Source organism: Nerophis ophidion, linkage group LG07, assembly GCF_033978795.1.
Source record: "Nerophis ophidion isolate RoL-2023_Sa linkage group LG07, RoL_Noph_v1.0, whole genome shotgun sequence".
NCBI lineage: Eukaryota > Metazoa > Chordata > Actinopteri > Syngnathiformes > Syngnathidae > Nerophis > Nerophis ophidion.
This window is the reverse complement of record NC_084617.1, coordinates 78,888,805-78,900,831: the sequence shown is the minus strand read 5'-3', so window position 1 is coordinate 78,900,831 and position 12,027 is coordinate 78,888,805. Positions and strand designations below refer to the sequence as shown.

The following is a 12,027-nucleotide window of genomic DNA, read 5'->3' as shown; positions in this document are numbered from 1 at the left end:
CTTTGGCGGGTCGCAAATCCCAAACCTGACAGATCTGTAAAAAGTTCCAAAATATGTAATAAATTAACTACACTGCAAGACACTTTAAAATAGGTCACATGAACAATGGTTTTCAGTAACAACTTTTTAACATGAAAAAATCAAATCTACAACTAATTGTTCATTTTATAATATCTTTTTAAAAGGCAAAGCAGTTTGGACAACAAAGAAAGTCAAATAATCAATCTTCGCCTATGCTTTAAGTTATTCTTCACACACCTCCATTCTCTGTTGTTAGTTAGCAAGCTAACAAGCAAACTCTTACTGTGGAGAGTCACAAACCGCGTCCTCCAGATGTACGACACTTTAGTTGCTCCCGTTGAAAAACAAAGTCTACTTTTAAAATTGAGCAAGTTATGTGTATCTTTGGCGGCTTTAGTTTTCACTCATGTTTTTGCTGTGGCCGCATTGCAGCCATTTTTTTCTCTCTGTCGCTCTGCGGTCACTGATCGTGCACACACTTGTTTGTTTTTGTTCTGAAATAAACGCTATCAACAAATGAAATTGTCTGCAACTAATTTTATTATCGATTTTTGTTCTCAATGTCAATCACCACTACCTGTAAATACTAGTTGCCTTTTTATGTTTTCCGAATTCAATTCAAGTATTACTTGTTTTTATCATAACCACCATTGTCAAACTGAATGAAAACCTATACAAACTTCAGGGTATTACAAGTATGCAAGTTTTCTTCCCCTGTTAACTATTAAACATTTGAAACCACTGTATGATTGTATATTTTCAATGTGTTGTCTTTCAAGGCCCCAAGCCTTCCAGATGGAAGCCCACCAGCACCTCCAATCGTTAATGAGATCTACTATCTGCTGGCGGATTACCACTTCAAGAACAAGGAGCAGTCCAAAGCCATGAAGTTTTATATGCATGATATCTGCGTGTTTCCAAACAGGTGTGTCATTTCTCTCTTAGCAATGATTAAGTTTTACTAATTCATTTGGTTTTTAATTGAGTTATCAAGTTAATCTGTCAACCTCTGTGATTAATATGTCCCCATTGGCAGGTTTGACTCCTGGGCAGGAATGGCTTTAGCAAGGGCCAGTCGTATTCAGGAGAAACTCAATTCCAATGAGCTAAAAAGTGACGTGCCCATATGGAAACACTCACAGGCAGTGCTCAACTGCTTTAAGCGGGCCCTGGAGATAGACAGCTCCAACCTGTCATTGTGGATCGAATATGGAACCATATCGTATGCTTTGCACTCCTTTGCTTCACGGCAGCTAAAGCAGTGGCGTGACGAGCTCCCTTCAGAGGTGGTAAAACAGGTGAGACAAATGCCATCTGTACAGTTTTTACAATGTCACATCACTTGGCTGAAGATGGTCTCTTACAGAGCTGTAGCTGTCGTTATTTTAGTAATCAAGTAATCTATCATTTAGTTTGTTCGAGTAATTGGATGAAACACACTTTATAGCCTCATTGAACATTTTTGGATAATAGTTCAAATAACACGTTCTCTACTTGCCATAACCTTCATTCTTTTTTCAATGAATGCACGTCATTAACATTGTACTTTCAACATTCAACATGCATGCATTAATATAGGGAAAAAACTGTTGATGATCACGGCCGCTCTCACGTACAATGTCATTAAAGCCCTGTAAGTTTACATAGTTGTTTTCAAAAGACTTATTAAGCTCTGCTGTGCCATTGTTTTCAGATGGAAGAAAGGAGAGATTCTATGTTGGAGACTGCAGCTCAGTGCTTCCAGGGGGCTTCACGATGTGAGGGAGACAGCGATGAAGAAGCATGGCTCATTCACTACATGCTGGGGAAAATAGCAGAGAAACGCAAGCAGCCACCTGTGGGATATCTGCAGCTGTACCAAAAGGTAAACCTCTGGATGAAGTATTTCTTAACATCATGGTTGGGTATTTACAGTAAGTCAGTCACAGGGCACAGACAGGCAAACAGCCTTTCTCACTCCACTCTTTTCTTTAATATTTGGGGTTTTGGCACCAACTGCTAGGCTAGATCCGACCAGTTTAAGTCTATGAGCACAAACTGATGAAGCCTACTTAGATGAGAGGCAAAACGCCTTCTGAGACAAAACAAACTGTCCAGTTGCGATTGATTGAATGCCCTGAGATAATCTGTGCAAATTTTTTACCGAAGAACCAGTATTTCATGTTATGTAGGCCGCAAGGAAGTGTTTTATATGTAGAAAAAAACCCCTCATAAATCGTAATACGCCCCCTTAAAGGTGCTGTATGTTCATGAGCATTGGAACTCTGAAGGTTAACATTAACATTAACACCAGCAAGTTGTTACAATACATCATCTCTTCTCAGCTAGTGGGATAGTCAAGGTGGCATGCTGTGGTAGTATCAATACATTAACCCTGCTGCGTAAAGCTGTGCATTACAAAATGCCATTTTGGAGTAGTTCCTGACTACCCTATTATATATGGTAAAAATATATCTACTTTTTCATATACTTTTACATTTTCTTCTGATAACTATACAATATAAAAAAATATTGTATTTATTTTTGTTTTGTAGATTAAAAGTTGTATATTTTATATAATAATATTATATATTATTTATTGAGTTTATTTAATTGTAATTTTCTGTATCAACTGGTTCAAATTGGTCCAAATATGTTCATAGTTTAAATAAGGATTACATATTTCCCCCTAGACAGATTTCTGTTACGTACTACAGACCAATTTGAATTATGTTATTCTTTTTTGTAATTTGATATCTATTTCTTTATTTTTTTGTTTTGTTTAACGTTAATAAGGTTAAGCAGAGGTGTACTTACAACAGTTTTATAAACAAATGATACTATTTATATTTGCGGTTGAGAGGGGTGGAGGGTGCCAAATATGTTTTCTTCCTGGGGTGGCTCACCAGAACATAATTAAAAAGCACTGCAATACATAAAGTCCTTAGTAAGCTGTTTGGCATGTTGCCACCTATTAGCAGGGTCAAAACAACCTCATGATAAACAAATAATAAAAGGGTTGTACTTGTATAGCGCTTTTCTACATTCAGGGTACTCAAAGGGCTTTAACACTACTTCCACATTCACACATTCACACACACATTCACACACTGATGGAGGGAGCTGCCATGCAAGGCGCTAACCAGCACTCATCAGGAGCAAGGGTGAAGTGTCTTGCTCAGGACACAACGGAAGTGACGAGGTTGGTACTAGGTGGGGATTGAACCAGAGACCCTCGGGTTGTGCACGGCCACTCTCCCACTGCGCCATGCAAGTGAATGACTCCTTTTCACATACTGTGTCTTATCTTTGTACTTTAAGCTTTGGTAGTTTTTTCCAATTTTTAGGAATTGTATTTGTTTTGAAGCCTAAAACAACTGTAAAGTATTTAATACAATAACACTCAATTTTATAATCTATTAAAACCTAGTCCCAGCATACGGTGGGCTACATTTAATCATTTTAGTGTTATTAGATTTTCTGTAAAAATAAAGCCAATCATGACATTAAAGTATCACAGTATTGAACTACATATTGGTACCAGTAATAAAATGTTTGTACACCATTTGACAACATTACCTTACATAAAATACAACTTTTGTTACGGCTCCCAATTTTGCTGAGTTGAACTCAAAGATGTAAAACTATTACGATATACACAGACGACCTATTCCTCTCAAATGTTGTTCACTAATCTGTCTAAAGCTGTGCTAGTGAGCAGTTCTTTGCCAAGATAATGCATACCACATCACAGGCGTGGCATATCAAAATGCTGATTAAACAGCATGATAATTGCACAGGTGTGACTTTACCTGCCGACAATAAAAGGCCACTCTGAAATGTGAAGTTTTGCTTTATTGGTGATTTGGGCGCTGAGAAAAGCGGTCAGTATTTGGTGTGACTCACACAGAGCAACATATTTCCTTGGCATAGAGTTGACAGATTTGTGAACAATATTTGAGAGCAATAGTTTTTTTTGTGCATGTATAATACATTTTAGATATTTGAGTTGAAATCATGAAAGATAGGAGCAAAAACAAAAGTGTTACATTGATATTTTTGTTTAGTGAATTGTTAATAATATTAATAACTATGTGACAGCCTCTCGCTGTCGTGTGGGTTCCATGGACCACCAGATAGAGACATCTTTGAGCAGAGTTGTGACTTTGTTTATTTTCTCCAATAAAAACCTCAGTCCAGGTCGCTTTTCAACTCCTCTTCTTCGCTCGCTCGTCATCTGTCTCGGGCTCTCCTCCTCTCTCGCTCCGCATCAGCTTCACCTTGGCTCCTTCCAGTCTCTCCTCCTCTCTCGCTCCGCATCAGCTTCACCTTGGCTCCTTCCAGTCTCTCCTCCTCTCTCGCTCCGCATCAGCTTCACCTTGGCTCCTTCCAGTCTCTCCTCCTCTCTCGCTCCGCATCAGCTTCACCTTGGCTCCTTCCAGTCTCTCCTCCTCTCTCGCTCCGCATCAGCTTCACCTTGGCTCCTTCCAGTCTCTCCTCCTCTCTCGCTCCGCATCAGCTTCACCTTGGCTCCTTCCAGTCTCTCCTCCTCTCTCGCTCCGCATCAGCTTCACCTTGGCTCCTTCCAGTCTCTCCTCCTCTCTCGCTCCGCATCAGCTTCACTTTGGCTCCTTCCAGTCTCTCCTCCTCTCTCGCTCCGCATCAGCTTCACCTTGGCTCCTTCCAGTCTCTCCGCCTCTCTCGCTCCGCATCAGCTTCACCTTGGCTCCTTCCAGTCTCTCCTCCTCTCTCGCTCCGCATCAGCTTCACCTTGGCTCCTTCCAGTCTCTCCTCCTCTCTCGCTCCGCATCAGCTTCACCTTGGCTCCTTCCAGTCTCTCCTCCTCTCTCGCTCCGCATCAGCTTCACCTTGGCTCCTTCCAGTCTCTCCGCCTCTCTCGCTCCGCATCAGCTTCACCTTGGCTCCTTCCAGTCTCTCCTCCTCTCTCGCTCCGCATCAGCTTCACCTTGGCTCCTTCCAGTCTCTCCTCCTCTCTCGCTCCGCATCAGCTTCACCTTGGCTCCTTCCAGTCTCTCCGCCTCTCTCGCTCCGCATCAGCTTCACTTTGGCTCCTTCCAGTCTCTCCGCCTCTCTCGCTCCGCATCAGCTTCACCTTGGCTCCTTCCAGTCTCTCCGCCTCTCTCGCTCCGCATCAGCTTCACCTTGGCTCCTTCCAGTCTCTCCGCCTCTCTCGCTCCGCATCAGCTTCACCTTGGCTCCTTCCAGTCTCTCCTCCTCTCTCGCTCCGCATCAGCTTCACCTTGGCTCCTTCCAGTCTCTCCTCCTCTCTCGCTCCGCATCAGCTTCACCTTGGCTCCTTCCAGTCCCTCCTCCTCTCTCGCTCCGCATCAGCTTCACCTTGGCTCCTTCCAGTCTCTCCTCCTCTCTCGCTCCGCATCAGCTTCACCTTGGCTCCTTCCAGTCTCTCCTCCTCTCTCGCTCCGCATCAGCTTCACCTTGGCTCCTTCCAGTCTCTCCGCCTCTCTCGCTCCGCATCAGCTTCACCTTGGCTCCTTCCAGTCTCTCCTCCTCTCTCGCTCCGCATCAGCTTCACTTTGGCTCCTTCCAGTCTCTCCTCCTCTCTCGCTCCGCATCAGCTTCACCTTGGCTCCTTCCAGTCTCTCCTCCTCTCTCGCTCCGCATCAGCTTCACCTTGGCTCCTTCCAGTCTCTCCTCCTCTCTCGCTCCGCATCAGCTTCACCTTGGCTCCTTCCAGTCTCTCCTCCTCTCTCGCTCCGCATCAGCTTCACCTTGGCTCCTTCCAGTCTCTCCGCCTCTCTCGCTCCGCATCAGCTTCACCTTGGCTCCTTCCAGTCTCTCCTCCCCTCTCGCTCCGCATCAGCTTCACCTTGGCTCCTTCCAGTCTCTCCTCCTCTCTCGCTCCGCATCAGCTTCACTTTGGCTCCTTCCAGTCTCTCCGCCTCTCTCGCTCCGCATCAGCTTCACCTTGGCTCCTTCCAGTCTCTCCGCCTCTCTCGCTCCGCATCAGCTTCACCTTGGCTCCTTCCAGTCTCTCCTCCTCTCTCGCTCCGCATCAGCTTCACCTTGGCTCCTTCCAGTCTCTCCTCCTCTCTCGCTCCGCATCAGCTTCACCTTGGCTCCTTCCAGTCTCTCCTCCTCTCTCGCTCCGCATCAGCTTCACCTTGGCTCCTTCCAGTCTCTCCTCCTCTCTCGCTCCGCATCAGCTTCACCTTGGCTCCTTCCAGTCTCTCCTCCTCTCTCGCTCCGCATCAGCTTCACCTTGGCTCCTTCCAGTCTCTCCTCCTCTCTCGCTCCGCATCAGCTTCACCTTGGCTCCTTCCAGTCTCTCCGCCTCTCTCGCTCCGCATCAGCTTCACCTTGGCTCCTTCCAGTCTCTCCTCCTCTCTCGCTCCGCATCAGCTTCACCTTGGCTCCTTCCAGTCTCTCCTCCTCTCTCGCTCCGCATCAGCTTCACCTTGGCTCCTTCCAGTCTCTCCGCCTCTCTCGCTCCGCATCAGCTTCACCTTGGCTCCTTCCAGTCTCTCCGCCTCTCTCGCTCCGCATCAGCTTCACCTTGGCTCCTTCCAGTCCCTCCTCCTCTCTCGCTCCGCATCAGCTTCACCTTGGCTCCTTCCAGTCTCTCCTCCTCTCTCGCTCCGCATCAGCTTCACCTTGGCTCCTTCCAGTCTCTCCTCCTCTCTCGCTCCGCATCAGCTTCACCTTGGCTCCTTCCAGTCTCTCCGCCTCTCTCGCTCCGCATCAGCTTCACCTTGGCTCCTTCCAGTCTCTCCTCCTCTCTCGCTCCGCATCAGCTTCACTTTGGCTCCTTCCAGTCTCTCCTCCTCTCTCGCTCCGCATCAGCTTCACCTTGGCTCCTTCCAGTCTCTCCTCCTCTCTCGCTCCGCATCAGCTTCACCTTGGCTCCTTCCAGTCTCTCCTCCTCTCTCGCTCCGCATCAGCTTCACCTTGGCTCCTTCCAGTCTCTCCGCCTCTCTCGCTCCGCATCAGCTTCACCTTGGCTCCTTCCAGTCTCTCCTCCTCTCTCGCTCCGCATCAGCTTCACCTTGGCTCCTTCCAGTCTCTCCTCCTCTCTCGCTCCGCATCAGCTTCACCTTGGCTCCTTCCAGTCTCTCCGCCTCTCTCGCTCCGCATCAGCTTCACCTTGGCTCCTTCCAGTCTCTCCTCCTCTCTCGCTCCGCATCAGCTTCACCTTGGCTCCTTCCAGTCTCTCCTCCTCTCTCGCTCCGCATCAGCTTCACCTTGGCTCCTTCCAGTCTCTCCTCCTCTCTCGCTCCGCATCAGCTTCACCTTGGCTCCTTCCAGTCTCTCCTCCTCTCTCGTTCCGCATCAGCTTCACCTTGGCTCCTTCCAGTCTCTCCGCCTCTCTCGCTCCGCATCAGCTTCACCTTGGCTCCTTCCAGTCTCTCCTCCTCTCTCGCTCCGCATCAGCTTCACCTTGGCTCCTTCCAGTCTCTCCTCCTCTCTCGCTCCGCATCAGCTTCACCTTGGCTCCTTCCAGTCTCTCCGCCTCTCTCGCTCCGCATCAGCTTCACCTTGGCTCCTTCCAGTCTCTCCTCCTCTCTCGCTCCGCATCAGCTTCACCTTGGCTCCTTCCAGTCTCTCCTCCTCTCTCGCTCCGCATCAGCTTCACCTTGGCTCCTTCCAGTCTCTCCTCCTCTCTCGCTCCGCATCAGCTTCACCTTGGCTCCTTCCAGTCTCTCCGCCTCTCTCACTCCGCATCAGCTTCACCTTGGCTCCTTCCAGTCTCTCCTCCTCTCTCGCTCCGCATCAGCTTCACCTTGGCTCCTTCCAGTCTCTCCGCCTCTCTCGCTCCGCATCAGCTTCACCTTGGCTCCTTCCAGTCTCTCCTCCTCTCTCGCTCCGCATCAGCTTCACTTTGGCTCCTTCCAGTCTCTCCTCCTCTCTCGCTCCGCATCAGCTTCACCTTGGCTCCTTCCAGTCTCTCCTCCTCTCTCGCTCCGCATCAGCTTCACCTTGGCTCCTTCCAGTCTCTCCGCCTCTCTCGCTCCCCATCAGCTTCACCTTGGCTCCTTCCAGTCTCTCCTCCTCTCTCGCTCCGCATCAGCTTCACCTTGGCTCCTTCCAGTCTCTCCTCCTCTCTCGCTCCGCATCAGCTTCACCTTGGCTCCTTCCAGTCTCTCCGCCTCTCTCGCTCCGCATCAGCTTCACCTTGGCTCCTTCCAGTCTCTCCTCCTCTCTCGCTCCGCATCAGCTTCACCTTGGCTCCTTCCAGTCTCTCCGCCTCTCTCGCTCCGCATCAGCTTCACCTTGGCTCCTTCCAGTCTCTCCTCCCCTCTCGCTCCGCATCAGCTTCACCTTGGCTCCTTCCAGTCTCTCCTCCTCTCTCGTTCCGCATCAGCTTCACCTTGGCTCCTTCCAGTCTCTCCGCCTCTCTCGCTCCGCATCAGCTTCACCTTGGCTCCTTCCAGTCTCTCCGCCTCTCTCGCTCCGCATCAGCTTCACCTTGGCTCCTTCCAGTCTCTCCTCCTCTCTCGCTCCGCATCAGCTTCACCTTGGCTCCTTCCAGTCTCTCCTCCTCTCTCGCTCCGCATCAGCTTCACCTTGGCTCCTTCCAGTCTCTCCGCCTCTCTCGCTCCGCATCAGCTTCACCTTGGCTCCTTCCAGTCTCTCCTCCTCTCTCGCTCCGCATCAGCTTCACCTTGGCTCCTTCCAGTCTCTCCTCCTCTCTCGCTCCGCATCAGCTTCACCTTGGCTCCTTCCAGTCTCTCCTCCTCTCTCGCTCCGCATCAGCTTCACCTTGGCTCCTTCCAGTCTCTCCGCCTCTTTCGCTCCGCATCAGCTTCACCTTGGCTCCTTCCAGTCTCTCCTCCTCTCTCGCTCCGCATCAGCTTCACCTTGGCTCCTTCCAGTCTCTCCGCCTCTCTCGCTCCGCATCAGCTTCACCTTGGCTCCTTCCAGTCTCTCCTCCTCTCTCGCTCCGCATCAGCTTCACTTTGGCTCCTTCCAGTCTCTCCTCCTCTCTCGCTCCGCATCAGCTTCACCTTGGCTCCTTCCAGTCTCTCCTCCTCTCTCGCTCCGCATCAGCTTCACCTTGGCTCCTTCCAGTCTCTCCGCCTCTCTCGCTCCCCATCAGCTTCACCTTGGCTCCTTCCAGTCTCTCCTCCTCTCTCGCTCCGCATCAGCTTCACCTTGGCTCCTTCCAGTCTCTCCTCCTCTCTCGCTCCGCATCAGCTTCACCTTGGCTCCTTCCAGTCTCTCCGCCTCTCTCGCTCCGCATCAGCTTCACCTTGGCTCCTTCCAGTCTCTCCTCCTCTCTCGCTCCGCATCAGCTTCACCTTGGCTCCTTCCAGTCTCTCCGCCTCTTCTCCTTGACGTTCACAGCTGTCGCCCTTTTAAACAGTGTGAGAGAATTACTAGATTGCCCCCAGGTGCGCGATCCATGCACCTGATCTTGATTGAAGGGTCGCTCCCGGCGCGGCTCACTTCGCCCCGCCTCGCCGTTCCCGCCTGCTCGCCGCCATCTTGGGCCGGGCTCCGGCGTGCCCGCCCTTTCTGTTGGACTGCCGGCTTCGCCTCTCCACAAACTACAATTATGTTTTTTTTCCTGTTAATCAAAAACAAGAGATTCTAATTGAGGTGAAAATGACTGCTTAAGTTGTAATTACTTGAAACTAAGTTGGCTGACATGATGAGGGGAGGTTATTTCATAATCCACCTCCAGAAACAAAGATTGCTGCGTCTCTCTCCCCAAGACGCTCTTCTCATTTGTGTTTGCCCAGGAGAAAACAATCTGTGGCATTAGTAATAGCTATGTTATGATCAAATTGTTGAAGGCAGGTGAACTTTGGAGATTGCAAAGACGATGTGACAGATGTTGGCTGGCTGCACACGGGGGGAGGAGGAGTAGTTGCGGGCGAACCAAGCATAGTTCATCCTTATTCCAGCACTCAATAGCGCCCTCTTGTCTTGTCGTTTTATCTGCTTATTTATTATGTGATGCAATTCCTTTCCAGTTTGTTAATTGTCCTCTTTTTTTCATGTGAAGGCAGCACATTTCCTTCATGAGGAGGCTGCCAGGTATCCTCGCAAAATCCATTATCACAATCCACCTGACCTGGCTATGGAAGCCCTGGAGGTAAATGACTGGTACATATCTGCTGTTGCAGCTCCTCTGAATTATGAGCAACTTAATAGGGTTGCTATGTGAAAGCACTCTGATTTAAAGGAATTGTGCACTTTACTTCTTCTAGTTGCACTTCCGTCTCAGCACCACCATCCTAAAGCTACTGGAGGCTAATGAGCCCAATCTAGACCATGAGGCCTTCTTCAATTTCTTGGTTCAAGCAGCTTTAGGGCCATTTGCCAGAGGGGAAGAAAAGAGCATCCCCAACATACCCAGGTCAAATGAAAAGTAAGTTACAGTTTAAACCCTACATACATTACCTTAAAGCATCTTTCACTGTATAAATGAATGTATTCTTTATCAATTTCAGGGAGAAATCTACCTCTCTGATGGATGGAGACTTTAATAGCTCTTCAATAGGCATAGGGAACGTCCTTAGCTCCTCCCTTCAATCAGTCGCCACTCCAGGTGTGACTTCCCCTCTCTACGTAGCCACGCCATTTGACCACGATTACGCCAAGCGCAAAACTCTTCGACGGCAGCAGTGGCAGCAGCAGCGGCATGAGGAACAGCAGGCTGATGGTACAGTCCAGTCCTAGACCCTGTCTCTGGGCTTGGGCCCTTTGCCCTTTATTGCACTGGGAAAGGAAGTCCACTTAGGAGTGTTCAGTTTGAAAATAACCATGTTGTGTGCCTTGGTTGGGGTTAGAATGATCCCCATACGCTGGGAGATAGGGATCTGGTGAAATGGGCAATATGGCTACCGTCCGCTTAAGTACATTGCCATACCTTAACGGGCATGGACTTGCAAAGGGCACAGAGGCCTGAATGTACGCATGTATGTGCTTGTCATGCCTGTGTTTGTCTTGTTGCTGCCTCCACTTTTTTACTTTCCTCACCAGCTTGCTTCTCCTAATATTATACCGAGAGATATCCCGATCGGGCTGTTTCTTAACTCATCTGAAATTGGCTGATGATTTACCAAGCCCATGCCGCTGCTTCATCCTGGTGTTTACGTGGCTAAAGATTGTAGGGAAAGATTGCTTGAAAAAGAACGTACAATTACATTTTCTGATTCCTTATCATACCCCTGCGCAGAGTCAAGATACATTGATTCCAGGAGGGTGCATGTCTTGCCAGAACACTGTCTAGAATTCCAGAGTGACAAGCTGCAACTGATGTGCTAATTTCCATCCTCAGCCACTTCTAAGTCACTAATCCTCCCCTACATGGCGGCAAATAAACTACAAGTGGCGTTATCACTGCAGGATTAGAGGACGAGGAATAGTTCATCTTAATAAAGACGGAGCAAGAGGACGCAAAGTTGTGCTAACCGCTAAAGTTTCAATGGAAAGTGAGCGTGATGGATCCAAATATCGATAGTATCAATACCTAGTATGTATCAGTATATGAGCCATACTAAGTGATTAGATCAATATTTATTCTCCGTATTATTGTCATTTTTACTAATCCACTAACATAATCTATGATAACATTGTCAAAGTATGGCTTCAGGTCTCAAGAACAAATCAGATGGGAGCCCAGAAAATTCCGTGGGGATAGAGGCCATTTGCTACATTATATCATTACTAAATGTGAGATTCTTAATGTAAGTATACATTTTGCCCATTAAATCTTAGATGGCATTGATCACTACAAAAATATTAGGACTGTCAAACGATTAAAATATTTATTTGCAATTTGTCCCTCGTTAAATCATAATTAATTACTATAATTTCAAGTGGAGGTTTTTTATCTTTAATAAATTTACCTCGTTAAAATGTACACCCGCCATGGTATTGGACAGTATGTTGGATTTGTGCAAATGTTTTTTTTTCTTCTTAATTTTTTTGAAATGAAACTAGCTTTTTAAACACAAGCACAACATGGACATAAGCAGATTTGCACACACAGAGAGGTTAGACATTTTGACCCTGGGTCTAATCCAGTCCTTAATTGCG

The 12,027-nt window shown here is 48.1% G+C and overlaps 1 protein-coding gene across 3 annotated transcripts in view; it reads left to right on the top strand.

Annotated features, from left to right (window-relative positions):
* LOC133556888 (calcineurin-binding protein cabin-1-like) overlaps window positions 1-12,027 on the top strand; it is a 38,566-nt gene that overhangs the window by 19,393 nt on the left and 7,146 nt on the right. For all 3 annotated transcript variants that reach the window (XM_061907232.1, XM_061907231.1, XM_061907233.1), the window contains exons 22-27: window positions 801-946; window positions 1,058-1,319; window positions 1,715-1,885; window positions 9,989-10,078; window positions 10,194-10,354; window positions 10,437-10,648. In XM_061907232.1, coding sequence (XP_061763216.1) covers window positions 801-946; window positions 1,058-1,319; window positions 1,715-1,885; window positions 9,989-10,078; window positions 10,194-10,354; window positions 10,437-10,648 — 1,042 coding nt within the window. The remainder of the gene's footprint in view (window positions 1-800; window positions 947-1,057; window positions 1,320-1,714; window positions 1,886-9,988; window positions 10,079-10,193; window positions 10,355-10,436; window positions 10,649-12,027) is intronic.